Source organism: Patagioenas fasciata, chromosome 2 (genome assembly GCF_037038585.1).
Source record: "Patagioenas fasciata isolate bPatFas1 chromosome 2, bPatFas1.hap1, whole genome shotgun sequence".
NCBI classification, from domain to species: domain Eukaryota; kingdom Metazoa; phylum Chordata; class Aves; order Columbiformes; family Columbidae; genus Patagioenas; species Patagioenas fasciata.
In genome coordinates this window covers 112,228,858-112,249,220 of record NC_092521.1, presented here as the reverse complement: position 1 = coordinate 112,249,220, position 20,363 = coordinate 112,228,858, and the positions used below count along the sequence as shown (strand labels likewise).

General features: G+C 40.5%; 1 protein-coding gene across 2 annotated transcripts in view; it reads left to right on the top strand.

Moving 5' to 3' along the window:
* The window catches only part of ITGA9 (integrin subunit alpha 9), a 223,676-nt gene that overhangs the window by 117,285 nt on the left and 86,028 nt on the right, over positions 1-20,363 (top strand). For both annotated transcript variants that reach the window (XM_071804740.1, XM_065830650.2), the window contains exon 17: positions 10,377-10,453. In XM_071804740.1, the coding sequence (XP_071660841.1) occupies positions 10,377-10,453 (77 nt within the window). The remainder of the gene's footprint in view (positions 1-10,376; positions 10,454-20,363) is intronic.

Here is a 20,363-nt window from a genome sequence, read left to right as displayed (position 1 = left end):
GGACACAGCAATGACAGATCTGGACAGGCTGAAATGTGGTTGTCCATACACACAGGATGGTCCAGGTTTGTCAGTGGTGCCTTCTCCAGAGCAGAGATCCCTGTATGCCTGCTTGAGTCAGGTCATGTCTCTGTCAGCAAACTGAGCTATGCTCACCACATTTTTAGGCATTGGAGTGACATCTTAATCCTGTTAAGCTGCTGGAATGGCTCTTGGCATGGTTTTAACCTGTGCCAGCTACTGTAAACCATTCCCAGGCATGGGTCAGGAGTTAGGATGCTTGTGTCTTGGAAGCCAGGGCAGTTTAATTTAGTGGCGCAGCTGAAGCCTCACTACCTTTGTATACCTGTCAGTAGCTGAGTAGGTGGAAAGTTCGAAGGTTAATTGACTTATACCCAGTTACATACGAAGTCTTTGTGAGATTGCAGGAGTCAGCCTAATTGCCATGTTCCAGCTGAAATGTGTTGCCACTGAAGTCTTTCCTCCTTGGGCAGGGCAAGCTCCCAAATTATCTTCTGCATTTACTCTTGCAGAGATCCACCATGTGCCATTTTTCCTGCTTAATTGCCGCTGTTTTCCCTTCCGTTGGAGTGGGATTGCTGAAAGTGATTATTTCCACTCCTCCCTCTGCCATACCTTTGGTGGTGTCTGTCTTCTGCTTTAGACAGGTTTGGTCAGAGTCAGTGCTGAACTGGCAGGGACTGGGTGCTGTTCGTGCCAGGGAATTTGGAAAGGACCCACCCTGAGCATGTACTGGATTAGGTTGAGTTACATTTGCCTGCCTTTTTTTTTTTTTTTTTTTTTTGCTTTGTTGAATGGCAATAAAGAGGAAAGATTTGCAACTCTGGAAGAAATTCAGAATTGAAAAAGAACAGCAGGTGCCCAGATGTACTGTACCTCTGAAATGTTTATAATTAGCAAACTTGCTGAGGTAAGAATGAGTGGAAATCAATGCCTCTGATGGTATGCACGTTTCTATATGCTTGTTCTTAAGCAATGACAGGCTAGGCCAGTTATTGTCCAACTTCTTCATATTCCTGTTTAAGAGTAGAGTAAAAACAACATAACTGAGAATGTGTAAGACATGGCTTAATCCCCAGGTTTAGGTCTCATGGTCTTCCTAAAGAACAATAGCCAATATAATATGCTAATATACACAGAGATATATAGACGTTCATCTGTTGGCTGTGCATATGTGCCAGGGGAGCGTCAGACTACAGCTTGATACTGTCTTAGGTGGTAGGATGTGAACTGTCTGATTTAGTTTAAAAGTTCTTCAAATAAATAGAGGGAGATGATCACATAGGCATTTGCAAACTGAACCCTAACTTAAAAATCCAATTGGGTAATTTCTGCAGTTCAGCATAACAGCATGCATTTCATTTCCAAAGTATTCTGTGGATGGAGAATTGCAAGTGTTAAAAAGAGGGAGTTCTTGCTTTTGTGTGGAGCTACAAAAGAAAATTGTAAAATACTCAAAAAAACAGAGGCAGGTGACAGCCTTCAGGAAGCCAGGCTTCATTAGCTCTGATCAGCAGTTATATGAAGGATAAGAAGAGCTTAACTGGAATACCTAGTACCTTGAGAGGAGATAATATGATAATATTAGTTCATTCAGTTCAAAGTACCTTTGCCACAAAATCCTTGTCCATTCGGACTAGCATTCATACATACAAACCCACAGACAAATGATAGGAGAGGACTTTCACATATCCTTGGGGGGGTCTAAATGAGTTAAAGGTAGACATAAATCATGTATGTGATGCTTTGAAGATTTTCTTTTTCCTTTCTAACTGACAAAACAGCTGTCACATCTGTTTTTCATTTCTAGTTGTTAATATGCTTTTATAATTCTAATTACACAATTGTGTGACGAGTAACAAAGGTTTTGACTCTTATGTTAAAATGTTTAAGTATGAAAGCATCCTGAGTAAAAAAGATTCATCTTACATGGTTCCAATTTAAGTAGTAGAAATAAGAAGGTTTAGAGTAGAAAATGTTCTCGAATATCATTAAAGAACCCTCCTGAGATTTTATAATTGAATTATTCTGTAGTCATCCAAAATAAATGGAAGACCATTTAAGACAAGACAGGAAAATATATTGAGAAACGTGCTGCAGAAATCAATCCTATAATGGTATAGGGAGACGGGACAATTAACCCCATAGGTCCTTCCCATCTATTGTTCTATGAATTTATAAGGTCTGAAGTCTTGTAAAATGAGAACACTATTTGGATCATTTGAACTGTTAATGATTCAAAAAAGAAAAAATTGCCTCAGCCTGAAAAATGAGTGAGTCAGACTAGAAATCTAATAAAGCTCTGAAAGGCTGGGGATATATTTCTATTGCCACCAATTGTAATTCTTCACCCCAGGAGAACATGAGGACAAAGACTGCATTGTTAAACCCGCTTACTGCTGTGAGGAATAACTAATACATATGTTTATTAATTTATGCTTGCCTTCAATAGCTAGCAGGTTTCTTGCCTGAAGCTGATTTCATTTGGGAGTTGTGTTTCTCTTATGTTCGAATGTCCTCTCTGCTTTTTAGCTTGGTGCTCCAGCCTGGTTTCTAACACTTACTGAAAGCAGGTTGCAGCTGAAATAGGGGAGAAGTGATTGAGTTTGGCCTTAGATGGCTTGACAAGTGGCAACGTGCTAGTCATGAGCTGTAGGACCAGAGTCTTCCACCTCAGTGAAGTGGATGAATTCCTCTGTGGCCTTCCCCAGCTGGAAGAGTTTGACTTGTGTGGTTGCACCCCTACTAGTGTAGCAGAATAATTATTACTGGCCAATTTCTGTTTTCTTATACTAATGCACTGTAAGTGAACATCTGTTTCCTTTGCATGAAGACATGCTCTGATGAAGTCTACATGGAGCTGAGGGAGCATGCTAGCTAACCTTGGTCCCCTGCACCATGCAGTACTGGCACGGCCCTTTGGTTTCATAGTAGGATTCTGTGGAATGCTTATTGTTCCCTTGGTATTCCTGCTTCTGTCATGTGTTCAGTCTGCCACTCACTAGGGGTATTGTGGAAATCATGCATTCTTATTTTAGCCAGCACATCTGATGAAATCCTGGAAAGTTTTCCACAACAGTAATTGCTTTTCTAGTGGGAATTTAAATCGACCGTTTTGCACTTGGCCTCAGCTGGATACATGAATGGACCATTTCCATGAGCGGTGTAGTGAAGCACAAGATGTCTGAGGAGAGCCAGTCACTATTTCTTTTTTTGTGATCAATAGATTTGTAGATAATAGCTTTATTTTGCAGGCAATTTGAAAATTTAAATACAAAATAAATAAAGGTCTAAAATCAAGCTCCTGTATCTATATTTAGGCACAAGGGAGCCAGAAGGCCTGCGAAGGGAGCCAGAAGGCCTGCGTGGTTGAATAGGGATCTGTTGGGTATGCTCAAGCAGAAGAGGCGAGTTTACAGGTCATGGAAGCAGGGACTGGCCACTTGGGAGGAATACAAGGCTGCTGTTAGAGGATGCAGGAAGGCAGCTAGGATAGCCAAGGCCTCCTTAGAATTACAGCTGGTGAGAGGGGTCAAGGACAGCAAGAAGAACTTTTTCAAATACATAGCAGATAAAACTAATACCAGAGGCAATGTAGGCCCACTGATGAATGAGGTGGGTGCCCTGGTGGCAGAAGACACAGAGAAGGCAGAATTGCTGAATGCCGCCTTTGTCTCTGTCTACTCCACTGGAGGCTGTCCTGGGGAACCCTGTACCCCTGAGACCCCGGATGAAGCCAGGTTAATGGAGGAGTTTGCTTTAGTCGATGAGGACTGGGTTAGGGAACAATTAAGTAGTCTGGACGTCCATAAATCCATGGGTCCAGATGGGATGCATCCGCGGGTGCTGAGGGAGCTGGCTGAAGTCATTGCTAGACCGCTATCCATCATTTTTGCCAAGTCTTGGGAAACGGGAGAGGTGCCCGAGGGTTGGAGGAAAGCAAATGTCACTCCAGTCTTCAAAAAGGGCAAGAAGGAGGACCCGGGTAATTATAGACCGGTCAGCCTCACCTCTGTCCCTGGGAAAGTAATGGAACAGCTTATCCTTGGTGCCATCTCAAGGCACATCAGGGATAAGAGGGTCATTAGGGGCAGTCAGCATGGCTTTACCAAGGGTAAGTCATGCTTGACCAACCTCATAGCCTTTTATGAGAATGTAACAAGGTGGATGGATGATGGCAGAGCGGTGGATGTGGTCTACCTTGACTTCAGTAAAGCCTTTGACACAGTCCCTCACAGCATCCTCACAGCTAAATTGAGGAGGTGTGGTCTAGACAATAGAGTAGTGAGGTGGGTTGCAAACTGGCTTAAAGAGAGAAGCCAGAGAGTGGTGGTCAATGGTGCGGAGTCCAGTTGGAGGCCAGTATCTAGTGGAGTGCCTCAGGGGTCAGTACTGGGGCCAATATTATTCAATATATTAATTAATGATTTAGACGAGGGAATTGAGTGTACTATTGGCAAGTTTGCTGATGACACTAAGCTGGGAGGAGTGGCTGACACGCCAGAAGGCTGTGGTGCCATCCAGCGGGACCTGGACAGGCTGGAGAGTTGGGCGGGGGATAACCTGATGGAATTTAACAAGGGAAAGTGTAGAGTCCTGCATCTGGGCAGGAACAATCCCAAGTTCCAGTATAGGTTGGGGCATGACCTATTAGAGAGCAGTGTAGGGGAAAGGGACCTGGGGGTCCTGGTGGACAACAGGATGACCATGAGCCAGCACTGTGCCCTTGTGGCCAGGAAGGCTAATGGCATCCTTGGGTGTATTACAAGGGGGGTGGTCAGTAGATCGAGAGAGGTCCTCCTTCCCCTCTACTCTGTCCTGGTGAGACCCCATCTGGAATATTGTGTCCAGTTCTGGGCCCCTCAGTTCAAGAAGGACAGGGAACTGCTGGAGAGGGTCCAGCGTGGGGCAACAAAGATGATTAAGGGAGTGGAGCATCTCCCTTATGAAGAAAGGCTGCGGGAGCTGGGGCTCTTTAGTTTGGAGAAGAGGAGACTGAGGGGTGACCTTATTAATGTTTATAAATATATAAAGGGTGAGTGCCACGAGGATGGAGTCAGGCTCTTCTCAGTGGCAAACAATGATAGGACAAGGGGCAATGGGATCAAGCTGGAACACAAGAGGTTCCACTTAAATTTGAGAAAGAACTTCTTCTCAGTGAGGGTGACAGAGCACTGGAACAGGCTGCCCAGGGAGGTTGTGGAGTCTCCTTCCCTGAAGACATTCAAAGCCCACCTGGACACATTCCTGTGCGACCTCACCTAGGCGTTCCTGCTCCAGCAGGGGGATTGGACTAGATGATCTTTTGAGGTCCCTTCCAATCCCAAACATACTGTGATACTGTGATACTGTGACACATTAATATCTAAGTTGTTTGATTTGCAAAGCTATAAACCAGGAAATATTTCATAGAAAAGGCAGTGACATTTGCTTACAGCTTAGTAATTTTGAAAATTGGATCACGTCATGGTCCCTAAATAGGAACCCAGGAACCTAACTTCACCAGATAACATGGTCATAGCCATACAGCATCAAGATCTAAAAAGTAAAGAATTATTAGACTAACAAACTTATCCTCAATCCTTTAAATAGAATTGCTTTTGTGTTATTACCATGATCTAATTCCTAAGTCATCCCTGTACATACCATAGGGTATGGTGACAATTTACAGCAAATCCATGTAGAGGTTGGAACACTGTATTCTTAACCCAGATTATTTTGCATAACCCAAGTTATCCTGCTGAAGCACATGGCACAGTTTATGAAGTTAAAGGGGTGGATCCTCAGTTACTGAAGGCCAGCTCTGCTACCTCCTAACTGGTGCTGTCTGAACCTTTTGTAGACTGATGTGTGAGGAAATGTTTAAAGGCCTGATCCAGAGTAAATCACTGTTCTCTTATCCAGACCATGAACTGACATGTTATCAAGGGTTCTTTTGAGAATCCAGTTTCTTCCCTGTCTCTTCAAGCATTGTCCTTCAGCTGTTGCTTTCCCTTTTCTGTGAAAGGATGGGCACAACTCTTACTGGTACACACTACTGGCAACTTGAAGTCTTGATTTTACATTTTGGCTACAACCTGAAATTTCTGTGTACTTCCCTGAATTTTGAGATGTTGAATGTCTTGAAATATTTTTTTTTTCTTTGTTTATTGGATGTTTTCCAGTATATTCTGTGGGCAGGAATGCCACAAGCAGAGATTTCTTCAGTTTTCTCTCTTTCTCATTCTCTTCCCTACTCTCAGAAACATACATGCCCTTAATTTTAGATGGGCATTGAAAGTAAGTAAAGCGATTTAATGAGCCAGGTTTGAAATCCTAGATGACCTTCCCTTGAGTGGAGAACTCTGGCCATTAGGCAGAAACCAGATTCATTGTTGCTGATTTTTAGCTCCTATCAGCATTCCTTAGCAGTCTAACATCAGCAGGAAGGAAAGGGACAATATCTTCATACCCAGTAGCCTTGTGCTTGGGATGTTTTAGACTGCAGGAACTAGGGATTCATCATCCTTCTACATCCCAAGGCAGAGGATTGCATATTTTTACTCCTGGCCTTTACTACAAAATGTGGAATTCAATCCACTCTTCAAGAGGCAAGTGTGGATGCAGAGGTACTTGCTTTGAGGCCCTGATCTGAATGCCTGTCTAGACAGATCCCTTTCCTTGTCAGCTGGCTCTAGGTCTCTCCTTACTGTACACTTAATTTTGTACAGATGTGAATATTCACTCTTTATAATGAGTATATCTTAATGCAGGCTTTTTACTTACCTTCTCAAGGATATGGACATCATCCATCTCTGGTAGGGTTTCAGGATATATCTGCCATTATTCCTTGACCTCCCAAGAAGCATCATCTTTAAAGCTGCCATGCAGAATTTAAGGAAATTGTGTTTACCTGGGAAGTTCAGTGACCTGGTAGGAACAGCTGTGAAGCAATTCCCTATTTCTGCTGGGATCTGTGCAGCAGGGGAGAGCACAAAGAGAAATTGTGGACCCTTGAAATACATTTGCTCTGTGCTTTGCTGTAGATCTGGTGATTGCAGAAGTCTGAAAGACTCACTGTGCATGTGCTTTACATTAGCCTTGTGCTTGTACAGTAAAGGTGTCCTAGAAACACTGACGTTATCCTGTTCCTACCACTGAGCACACAAACACCTATTTCTCTTTTGGAAATGCCAGACAGAAGTGCGGTGTCCTTGAGATAAGAAATGTGTATTTCTAACTCAGGACAAATTTTGCCCCCTTCCTTCCCCCCTGCCCCCCCCCCCCGCCCCGGGTTTAAATTTTCTTGAGTGTATTTAATACATGGAGAAGCTTCCTGACAATCTCTGATGTATGTAACCAAAACTGTGAGGTATGTAGTACAATCTAAGTGGAATCCAGTAACAATCAATTGAACTCTGGTAAAACCACTGTTCAGAATTGTTTCTCTTCACTTCAGCTAATGGTAACTGCAAAGATTATTAAATTTTTCCACAACACAATGATTTTTTTTTTTTTTTGTACTACCCCCCTTTTTCCAGTTCTTCATAAGACATATACAGCCCACTGGTTACCTTGTTCAACATTTTTAATATGTGAAGAGCCCTACAAATCCCTAAAACTGGTATTGTAAAGCTGAAATCACTGTAAAGATTGCTTATAGTTAAAATTAATGATTATATTGTAGTAGGGCCTGTGCATATCCCAGGAATGGTATCCTGCTCTAACAACATGCAGTGTTGAGTCAGGTACAGTTTCTGGCCCAAAGAAATCACAGCCCAAGTAGACCAAGTAAGGGCACAGTAACAATATATAAGCAGTGTTCACAAACGTTATGATGACATATAGTGTGTTTACTCCTTAATTCTTCAGGAGTGATTTGAACAGGCAGGAATTAGTAAATTGGAAAGGAAGAAGAACTAACAGGCTGAGGAAGTGGAGGCTCAAGATAGCAAAGAAGAAAATGGAGGAAGCAGACTGACTGTGAGAAGCTACAGCGTTGAAGCTCTTGCAGGCACACAAAACAGGGGAGGTGGAATAGAGTCATGGCAACCTACATCCAGACTTTCCAGGGAAAATAGTAGAAAATAGCAAAATAATCCATAGGTGGTGTTAGCCTGTGATGGAAGTGGGCTGCTGAACCAACTGTCTGCATCGGTATGTCCTAGCATCTGGCTGGACCCTTCTCCACCCAAACCTGAATGCATTTGAGATCCTCCACAGAAACAAAAGGTTCACTCCTACACAGTTATGGATCTGGATACTCATCATCCTTATTTCTTTTTCACATCCCAGTGCTGTGAAGGAATTTGAGTTTCTATGACATAACAAAATACTCCTATGTATTTCAAAGTAGCTTGCTGTCCAGTGCATGATATGTTGGAAGAGATACATGCTCGGTAGTTTTAGAAAATGAGGTGTTTGTTCATTCCTTCTGAAGAATGGCAATTACAGATTTAGTAACAACATTCCAGAATTATTATGTAGTTACTTAGATGTATTTACAGTACTTTGTTCTTTTAAACATGCAGGTCGTATTTTTGATCACTCTGTTCGCTTTGCCAAGATTTTTGCAATGCAAATAGGGAAACTGTCAGGCAAGAATATTTTTACAGTTTCTTTTTCTTTCTCCTCTGAAGGTCAAATGGTCTTTCTTATATATAGCTACTATAGTGGTTGAAGGTTAATTCTGAGGACTTTTGAGACTGTACCTTTGAAATATGCAATGTTTTTAGAGGGATTCCTTATGCTGGTTCCTCTCTCAGGGTTATAGTGATTATTTTCCTTTGGTATGGTAGTCTTTATTAAGGAGAAAGGATAAGTATAGGCAGTAATTTCCACTTTTGAGATTCTGAGAAAGCAAAAGGTGGGAAAAGGATATGTAAGGACAGAGTAAATATCTCCAAATGACCTGGCTGCCTCCCATCTATCTTTGCTCTTCTTTCCTTTTGCAACTTAGTACAACCTACACCATAGTCTGGTATCTGCTAGTCCAATACTGTTATAATTGACTTCATAAAGGTCCACTCCTTTTTGGAGAGCTCTGACAATACAGAAAAAGGAGCGCAACCGGCAACCTTAGCCAAGAGTCTTCCTGTGGAGAGAAAAGGCCTAGAAATCCCCATGCCCTCTGGGCTTAAGATTCAAAGTCTTTCTCCAATCCCAATACAGTTGGGCAGAGCTCTTAAAAAATTAATTAACTCTGTGTCGTTTTTGTTTTTTTTTTTTTCCCTCACCCCAAGCCTCTTTGTCCCTATCTGCCCATTATCTGTGTCCTGCACAGGTTTGTTCTGTCTTTGCATTTGTGATTGAAATATTTACTTTGGTAATAAGTCTTGGAGCCAAGCTTGTAGAAAGAAATATTTCATATTAAAGGAAGAGATCAGTGATTGTCAGGCTTCCTAGCTGAACAGTGTTGGCAACCCTCATTGCTGAACAGTGTTGGCAACCCTCATTTTGGATATTTGTCCTTTGAATATTTGATAAGCTGAAGAGCATTACAGCTATGAAAGAATTAATCTTCCAGCCTGAAAAGTATTGGTCGCTGTTGTCAACAGCAGGGGAAGGTAACCTTGATCTTAATGCCATTTAGGTTTCTTGGAGGCTATGAATGAATTCCTGCCCCCTTCTTTCACTCACTGATGGGTGTCTCATTTAGCTATGACAAACTGTCATAGAGATTTGTATAGGCTCCCGAACTTCTCATGTATTCCCCTTCTTTCTACCGCTTAAATAGCATACCTGTGGCTGATGGTATGTCATCCTTTTGCAGTTCCTAGTTCTATCAATCTGTTAAATTTCGTAAATAATAGTCTTCACTAGCATTTACAAGACTGACGGTGTTTCCATTATTTGAGGTTATCACTGGTACATAACAGTCCTTGTAAATTATTTTGCTTGCAAATCTAAAAATAAGGTTTTTAAAAAATAAAAAAGTTTAATTGCTTTTCTTTAATACAGACTACTGAATATCTTGGGCACATGATTTTCTTACTTGCGATTCCTAGGACTGAAAATAGTTTCATATATAGTCTATTTTTTGTTTCATTTTCATGCACATGTGGTGGGAAGAGAAATAAGAGTGCCAGAAATATTGTGTGAGCAGTAATTCTTGTCAGATGAGAAGCGGGAATGGACTGAGGAAAACCTCTGAGAGAGTCCAGTTTTGGTGAAACTTCTTCTTCAGTTAGAAGAGAATAAAAATGGTTCTGATAAGGATGAGATTTGACTGCCCTTGAATTTCCTTAACACTCACATCATATATTTCTGTATCACAGATTTTGGTGTTCTTTTATTTCATCCAAGCCTGTTCGTTCTTTGAATTTTCATTTTACTCTTTTCATGCTGTAACAGTTCTTTTTCTCTGTTTTTCACAGACTGTTTTTGAGAGGAACTGTCAATCTGATGACTGTGCTGCTGATTTAAAACTTCAGGGTAAATTATTGCTGTCTAGGTGAGTAGTTGAACTCCTTTTTTTTCTTTTTCTTTGTTACACACGAGTATGCCATTCATTTTATGTTAATGACATTGAAAAATCAAAATACACACACAGACGTTTTATATCCGGACTAGGAGGATGATGACAGTGATACCATCTTTAGTGCGGAAAGGTCTCAAGGATCTGAATTCCTGCAGCACCGAGCTCTGTGCACATACAGGGCATGACACCTTCACCTTCCCAATCACAATAGAAAAAAACTGGGCCAAAAATATAGCTCAGCAGAGAGGTTTCAGGGAAAGTAAAGATGCATGCCTAAATCAAGTACTAATATGGACCATGTAATTTTTCAAAGACAGTAAAATATGTTTATGACATGATAGGACTAACACTGCCTGCAGAAGGGCAGTTTTGTCCAGAAAAAAGGTCACATGGAATGTTAATAAAAACACTCAGAACATGGCAAATTATCTTCTTCAAGTTATCTTTTTCTGTTTCTGAACGTGTATGGTTTTGCTAACTTTTCCTGAAATACCGCCCTCCTTTGTCTGATTCTTTTTGTTAGAAAATTGGGATGGGATGTCTGATTACACTTTCTTCTGGGATAGTAAACCTCATCAAATAGACCAGAAGTAAAGTTTATGTTCTGTCCCTTGTGACTGGTGATCCTAGGAAAATGCCTATTGTTTTGCCAGGATGTAGTTGTTCAATTTTGGGATAAATCAGGCTAAAGGTGAACTTTACACATCACTTCTGTTTCCTTTTTTTCAGCACATTTTTAGAGATGGAAGTGCTGATGCAAGTTATTTAATTGTGTGCCAGAGGTTTGCTGTTTGATGGAGATGCTTTCTGTGAAATGCTTTGCTTTCAGGTCAGCAAAGAGAGGGGAAGATACTCCCCTGCTTGAAGGCGGGGGCGGGGGGAAGAGATAGTAATAGTCAGGAGATACGCACACATTTTATGTAAGTCTACAGCATGCTGTAACTGTACTTGGAGATGAAACTGAACCAGAGTCAAATCTGAGAAGTTATGGACTTCTCCAGACACGACTGAAGTCCACAGGAATGTTTCAGGGGATTGGCTGAAAACAGGATTAGGTCTCAGGTTGCCGAGTCTGAGCTTTGACTGCAATTAGTCTGGATTTTTTTGACCTTTTGCTTGATCTTCATGGTGAGCAAAATCTGTTAAGAACTGAAGACATGTTTGTGCAGACTAGGGAAGGCAGTGAGGTATTTTGTCTTTCAGTTGAGGAATAATCAATAAAAAGCAAGAGACAAGTCCTAAAATCTTGTCAGTCACTGTATAGTAATCACAGCAGTAAGAACTGTATTCACAAATGGAGTATTAGACTGTTTATTTTTACGTCTGTTATTTACGTTATCTTGGCAATTTAAAACCCACAACTGTTAAGAAAGCTTAGGATATTCAAATACAGTTTCTATGTTTGTATAGCAAAATGTCGAACAAATGCTCTCAAGTTGTCTTTATCCAGTGATACCCTGAAGTTCTCTTTGAGATAAACAGGATATTGTCAAATCCATCACACCTGCACAGAATGAGTTTTCTGTAGCTAAAGGGCTGTGTAAGCTTCAGTTATTAAGAAACATAACACAGTGGCTATCTCTAAAGAAAACTATTATTATTATTATTGTTATTATTATTGCACATAAGACTACAAAAACATGCTATGGACTCTGATTTGAAAGAAGTGCCTGACTTCAAGAATATGGTAATTTTTCCAGCACCATATGTTTCATGCTAAAGAATTGTATCAGCAGTTTTTCCATGTTATTCTATTTATGCTAAGCCTGTGTACAAAACTTTTTTTTTTTTTTTTTTTTTTTTGGAAAGAACAAAAACGATGACTCAGTACTATTTGCACTAAACAACTGACTTCATTGTTAGGAAGGTTATGGCAATGCTTTGTCTAAATAATCGTGTCTGACTAAATTTGGTGGACTTATTGTTGGAAAGAATGCAATTAATGACACACAGATATAATGGATTTAAATAAACAGGATGTTTATTGGAAGGCAGTGTTAAAAAGCTGCAGCAGATCTGAGAGACAGCACTTAAAGATGTCATTGGACAGGTGGATAGGCTGATCTGGTTAAGATCATCTCCCTGGGCTTGCCAAAGACTTTTATTAAGATTTCTCACCAAAGGTTCGCAAAGAAAGTGAGCTACCCAGTTCTGAGAGGAGTGGCGCTTGAGTATTACTACCTAATTAAAAGATAGTCAACGGAGACGAGTAAATAGTTTGTTTTCCTAGAGGAGAAAACTCCACAAGTGCTTGTGCTGGGGCTGATGGTAATCAGCATATTCATAGACAATCAGGGAAATAATCTACTAAAAAGAAGTAGCAAGGTGGTAAAGTTTGTTAATCATACTCAACTATTCAGAGCACTGAAAAAAAACAAACAAGGAGGTATGTTTTCATGAAATGTGTGATTGACCTGTGGATTTTACTGCTGAGGATGTTATAAATGCTGAGAGTTTACATGGTGGAGAAATGGCAAATATGTATGCTGGAAGCTGCAGAAATATATCAGCAAAGTAGCACTCTGTGCTTGCCTTGTTCTTCCATTGGCCTCTTGCTTTTAGACATCATTGGATACAGGGCCATCTGCTAGATGGACGACTTGGTCTGGCTGTTCTTGCTACAAATTCATGGAAAGTGTGTATGTTAAAGCCAAAAGCTATGCATATTGTGCTGTGTATATTGTAAGGTATAGTTTTGTCCGCCACTATATATAATGTGCTTTCTAACATGTGCTGCTAGAGCATATGTGTGCATAGGAAGTTCTCTCAGATTACATTATCATCGAGAGAATTGTTTGCTGAGGTCACTCTTATGAGCTTAAGAACTGCCCAAGCTATTCTGATTTAGAGTTCACCTGGGATGCATTTGAATCACTAGAATTACCCAGTTAAGAGATTGCATCCAGCTTTGAAGATGCCAAACACACATACCCAATGACTAATAGGAAAACCAGCCCATGCTGGCAAGAGCAAACCAAGTCTGCTCTGATTTTGCTTTTCTTGGGATCCTCCTTCTCTTCTGAAAACCTATTCATGTGCCCTTACATTGGGAGCACTGCACTTACATAAATAACAAATAGCCTGGGATGTTAACACCTGGTCTAGGAAATGACATAATATATGGCCGTTTATCCAAAATGCCTGAACCAAGCAAATCCTCATGTGTAAGTTAGAAACTTCATTACCATTCTGACCAGATATTATTGGGTTTGTCATGTTATTTCCTGTTGTCAAGGTGCTGCTGCATGTGGAAACAGTGCTGCTTGGCAAGCTGAAACCCTCCACTGTGCAGCTGGAGAAGGAGGAAGGGTTGGACTGCTTCAAAGTGGGCAATGACAAAAAAGTTTGAAGCCTTCTGACTCGGTCTGGAAGCTATTTGGGTGGGTGGGATGTGTTGGTGATTCTTGTATTTTGCGGGTTTTTTAATACTTCTGTTGTAGTGAAATGTGCCCTTGGAGACTTGGGCTGAAGACCAGGGTAACATGCTTTACTGGAGTGATGCAGAGTTAGAATGCATTTATTCTGGAGAGAAAAAGGCTTGTTTTCAGAGAACAGATTAATCTCTAAGTCTTGTGCACCTTCATTAGCATCAGTTTGTATGTAAACCCATCCTCACTTTATGTAAGGACTGCAGAATGAAAGACCTAAACTCTTCCTGCTTGTGGCATATGGCATCACAGGCAAGAGTCATGGACTGTGGCTTGGCAGGTTCAAACCAGAGATCTGGAAAAACCTTCTTGCATAGGCAGTTCTTGCGCAGGGGGATTAAGTGTGCAGAGACGGTGTGCTCTGCTATCATGGGTTTCAGGACTTGGCTAGATAAGGCCCCAGCTAACCTCTTCTGTTGTTGGCAATAGTCCTGTCTCAAGAAGAATGAGGATGAATTGTGTGACCTCTATACATCCCTTCTAACCAACTGTTCTGGAGTTTTCTGACTCATCTTTAGGTTAATCCTCTCTGTAACCCGAGCAAAATTGCCTCAACAAACACTAGCTCTTCGCCAACATGGAAACACCTGTCTAGGATGGTTATGGGCGTCTTCCAGTGCTGTGGCTGGAAATCTGCTTGTGGGATACCTCACCTCTGCCAGCGAGAACATGCATCATGAGAGGGGACAGTAATATCGAAGGTTGGACCTAGCAAAGCAAATGGTGCTAATTAAACTTCCTAGGGAAGACATCGTGAGGTAGTTTGTAGAAACAACTGCAATGGTGTGTGCTAGTATTGCTACAGACAGTCCATTAGTGGCTGGCCTGGACTTATTTGTAGGGCTGTTGTTAGCTTAAAAACTGCAGTTGACAATTTAAGAGCAGGAGAAAGGAAGCCATGGAGTGAGTGTGCTGGTGGCTTGGTGAAGACAGCACTGGGAAAGGCTGGAGGAGTAGAAGAGAGGTGTTTTGTTTTTCCAGTCATGACTGTTTTCAAATCAATTTTTCTCAAAGAATAAACATGTGAGGTTTTGGCAGCACAGAGCAGACAACCTACTCATCATCTCCCCTTTAAAGAGTCTCCAGCAGTAAATCTTGCAGCTGTCACAGGAGATAGCAAAATCTGGCCCTGTCCATGCAGCAATATCCCCTGTTGGGGGAAGGAAGAGAGATTTCTAAAGGAAAAGTCTTAAAAGTATCTTAATGTAAAGAAGACATTTATGCATTGCATACGGGTAACTTTAGTGACACAACCTGAAAACACAAGAGAAATAGGAAGGACTATTTTGCAATATGCTTTATTTTTATAGCCACAGCTTTAGGACAGCAATAGGAAACCAGTTTTCCTTTCCAGCAACCCAGTACTGAAAAGCAAAATGCAATCAAAGAGTGCTCTCTAAGCTATTATTTTCAAATATTGTTTAATATTAAATATATATTTATTACATATCATGCTTGACTAGACTGTCTCACTCTGTTTTCTCAGCACAGCAAACGTCTTTTCCGTCAGGTGTCTGCAGCAAATAGCACATTTTTTATTGAGCCTCTTTGTAGCTACTTGTTTAGAAGCTGAACTGCATCTGTTTCCTCAAGTTGTGTTGGGGGAAATTCTGAAGTGCTTGTTCTGTAGAAGAGTAGACCTCCCTAGCCTTTAAAATCTGCTTATCCACTCCTCTGGTACTTTGTATGGGAAAAAAGCAGTCTGGTCTTTTAAGAAGAACCTGAAAGTGCTGAGGGAGCATCTTGTATGACATAAGAAGGCAGATTCAGGACCTGATCTGATGCCTGTCCATCTGATTGGCATTCTGCAAAAGCAATGGTAGATCTCAGGCCCTGTTTAGGCCGTAGCGAGAGCCAAGTGAAAACAACGGAGAAGACATTTAAGTAACAGCGAGGGTGTTTGAAACAACAGACTTTCTTCCAGCTACAGTAAACAAACCTGCTAAAAACACCAGAGCAGAATGGGTGGTAGCTTCCCTGCAAGATGCAGCTAGGGAGGAAATCCTGTATGGCTGTGTAAATATACTGACAGCCTGTGTGTTGCAATGAATAGAGCAGCTTCACTGAAAACAAACAGTTCAAGAAGAAAGATGATGTTGCAGTATGTCATGTAGCTGCTGTGTTCCAGCGTGAGCCATACGCATGGTATGTGAATCAGGTTGTAACCACAAGACTATGAGCACCCTTGGACAGAAAATGTTGTAATAAATACTGCTGTAATAAATATTCTAGCAACAGAAAATGCTGTAATAAATATTACTTTTCCTCAGAAGGTTCCAGGAGGAAGTCTGTCTTCCATATACTTTTGTGACATGAAGTTACCCTTCATCTGTCATTAGAAACAGAATTACTCACCCATTGGAGTGCTTCTGCCTGTATGTTTGGCTGTTTGGAATAAGCACCTTGCTTTTCTATGTTGGTTTAGAGCATCCTTAATGGCCACAACTGATCAGACTCAAATTTATGTTCTTCCCCTACAGACTGGCTGAGGTTCCCATATATACTGCTGCAAATGGTTTATTTCAGAAATGAGAAATTGGAAGCGGAATTCATAGAAAGCCAATGCGGTGATAGGTGGATTTTTGCAGAGAATTTTAAGCTTTTTCCAAATAGTGAATTTTTTTTTTCAGTTGGAGTCAATGCTCTCAACAGTTCTTTTGTGAAATGGTCTTTTTGAGAAATGCCTTTTTCCAGTTGAAAGGTCAAGTTTGTGACTTGGACCATTTCTGCTGTTGTCAGTCCCTCTGGAATTAACCAGAGAATGGGCAAAACCCTGGTCTGTCAAAAATTTCATTGAGTTTAAAATGTTTCCATTTTAATGAAATGGTAATTTATGAAGAAAAAGTATTTTCTGGATACCTTCTGATCATCCCCACAGAAGGTCTTGTGTTTTGGGTTTTTTTTCCAAATAAATTCCTTCTGTGACTTACTAAGAGATTAACATGTTTTCTGCCAATACTCCCTTTGTTTCTGTGGTCTCTTTTGTCTTATGCATGGCTCTCTTGATATTCAGGTAAATGGAAATCTAAGCCTCTAATTTGATAGGCAAGTGAATGATTTTATGTGATCTTTTAAGATGTAATCTCAAAGTACCTAACCCAGACCTCACTGAAAGGGAAATGGAGATTGCACATTACCACCCCATCGTCCCCCAGCCCTTAAGCCTGCACCTCTGAAGTTTATAAGCATATTGTTTGTATTAATGAAGAAAGAATAATTTCACATAGGTGACTAGCTATGCAACTGCAAACCTGATTATTTTGTAAGTGGTGAGTATCAATGCAACAAAGAATATGCTCGTAGACATATTAAAATCAGTGGAGGAACTCCCTCTGGTTCATTGGGCACATCATCAGACATTAGGCACCTGGATTTGAAAAATGAACCTCAGTAGTTTCATATTGACTTGTAAAATTATTACAGAACCTGAGCTGAAGGAATCCAGAAATAGTAGATAAAAACATGTGTTATGACAGCTTTGTCCAATTTGCTTTTCACCAGCACAAGATGTAACAGCACAGAACAAAGGTTAATGCAGTAACAGTGAAGAAAGGCAGTGTCTTCTGAAGGAAGGAGCAATAACATAAAGTTATGATCAGAAAATTCAAAATTTTTTGAGTGTATCTCATTAATACAGTTGTGTTTTATATTAAAAAAAATAATAGAAGTTTTCACTGATCATAGGCTTTTGCAGACTCATGGAGAAGCTACAAGCCTGTGGTTTAATGTGGGAAGCAAAGCTGTTTCATAAATTTGACCAGGCTCACGCCTCAGCACTTATCTTCCTTTGATCACACAACAGGGATTTGTTTCCGAAGAGGCCTCACGTTTCATGGCACGCCTGTTGCGGTTTTATGCCCTTGAAGTGCATCTTAACAAAACAGTTCTGATGAGGAAAAACAATATCCTTTCATTTGGAGCTTAATTACATGCTCTGATAATATCTATTTTCCCTTTCCGCTTCATTCATTGCAGATGAAGAATTTGTTTTCACTTATTTTATCTTTCATTGAACAAACACTTCTTTCCAAAATATTTTCAACATGCTGTTTACCCTAGACAGGCTACCCTAAATAGCTGAACTGCTCAGATGGAGCTCATTTTCTGCTTCACAGCAAACAACCAAAGAAAAATGAGCAAATGCTATGGCTTAGCATATCTAGTGCTAGGAAAGTGATCTTGAGCTTTCAGTTGAGACCTTTTGTGTATAAAAGTCTGTGTATCAACATGGATAGTCCCAGTTCCCGGGACACAAATTTGGAGCCCTGACTGATCCAGCTGCAGTCTTGTGCTGCCTGCAGGTTACTTGGTCATACCCTAGTACTGTCCTAACTCACAGTCTGCTAAAATACCAAAAGAGTTGTTTCCAGGGAGGAAAGAGCGACAAAACAGTGGAAAAATCGATATGAGTAGATTGCTTTCTGTTTTCTCAAAAAGTCATGCTAAGTTTCACACTGTGATTTAAGTGATTTCATAAATTATAGCGTAATGTTATTTCGAAGTAATTTGCTGCACTGTAAAGGGTGCAATGAAAAAAAAAGCCTATATCATTTAATATATATTAGTACATTTGTAATTCAATTTAGTCTTCTCAGTGAATCCAGGAAGCAGAATTCAAATTTCTAATTTGTATTTACTTTTATTTGTCTTTTTTTTTTTTCCTACAGACAGTTGCTAGTGTATTGAAATACTGCATTTGTGAGGCACATGGGAAACTTTGTGGTAGCTCATCCAGGATCAGATTTGCAGTTTCCTGAAAGGGCTTCCCAGCAGAGCAAGCAATTAATCAGGAGGTAGTACAAGTTGCAATGGGAGCATCATCTCAGAAAAGAATGAATGTTTTCCCTTGTTGAGGGTGAATGCGGCTAAAAGAATGGTTTCTTGGTTCCATCTGGTTAGTTGCACTCAGAGCTTCATAAATCTCTCCCAAAATAAATAAGTCCAGTTTGATAGCAGGGGGCGGTCCTGCTCCTTTTGAACATATGGTGAGTGAGCCCATACAGATGGTAATAGAGCCATCAAGTGATGAGTGGTAACAAACGTCAGTGATCCACATCTCATACAGGAATAGAGATTCCCAATCTCTATCTTCTAATAACGGGCCACTGATGATCAGTCAGGGATACTGTATAAGCTAGTCTTGTCATTTCTTAAATACTGGTTTTGTTTTGTAAGAATCACTAGGCTATATCTATTGGACTCATATTTTGCTGGTGTGTGTATGTTTTGGTGGGGGTTTTTGTTTGTTAGTTTTGAAATTTTGTGTGTGTGTGTGTGTGTGTTTGTTTGTTTGTTTTAAACTAGACCCTAAAGACATGTTTTTTCATATAATTTGAATTCTTTGCTGAACTAATGTATAACCAGGCCCTCCTTGTGAACATCCCAACATCAGTATTTTATGGACCTAAGATCGAGCCACCATATTGTTTATTTCTTTAGCAACCAAAGTGTAAAGCTAACAAAACAAAAGCTTAACCTCAGGCAGTACTGTCATATATTAGCTGCCTCCAGAGGTGGAAGTTCTCGATATTGCACAGACCACAATGAAAAGCAGATACACCATTGTTTTCTATTTGCAGAATACATCTTGGCTGATGCATATGTGTGTGTGTATGTATGTGTACATGCATATGCATGTATTCTTTCTTGATGAAGCTACATGAACTTTTCCTTTAGTATGTCCTGCAGTTACAAAGTCTGGTAAGGCTGAGGTTCTTCACAGGTCACTGGGTAAATCATCTTGCCGTTTCTGCATGAGCTATAGAGGAAGTGTGCTGATATGTGTACATGTTGCTTATCATGTTTGACATTTAGACATAACTTACTCCTGATGTGTAACACCTGCTACTGCAAAAACAAATTTCCTAAAGTAACAAACCTGTACTGTTTCTAACGTTTCATCTCTGATCAAATGCTTTTTATTGACTGCTGAAAGTGACTGCTGGATAGGGTACTGGTCTTTTTCTCACACATCAATGCTCAGCTGAGTATGCTTTTTAAAGTACATATTGCACGTCCACGTTGCAGGAATGGAACAAGCAATTGAAGCTGGCTAATAAGAGGAGATCTGTTTCTAAAGGCATGGTTTCTATGGTAAATATGTGGCTTGTGTAATGACTTTGTTAATCTAATTCCTATAAATAGTGTGTTAGAAAGTGCTACTGATTCTTCCACAAATTTCAGGACCAGAGCTATGATCAACCATCACCTATTTCAACATTGCTCTTCAAGTATTTTAACAAACAGGGCTCGTGCATGCAACTTTCACGTGTGTGCCTACCATTTATCTTTTGCATTTCTTTCTGCCGCCAGTAACTAGTTTTTCTTTGTGTTCCAACCATAGGATGCTGTCTTAAACACATGTGCAGGGATAACTTGTCCCAGGGGCACAATGCTATTGATTTCAAGGATGCTGCTTGTGGTTATAAAAGATGTTGTTTTGTATGTGTGTCTGC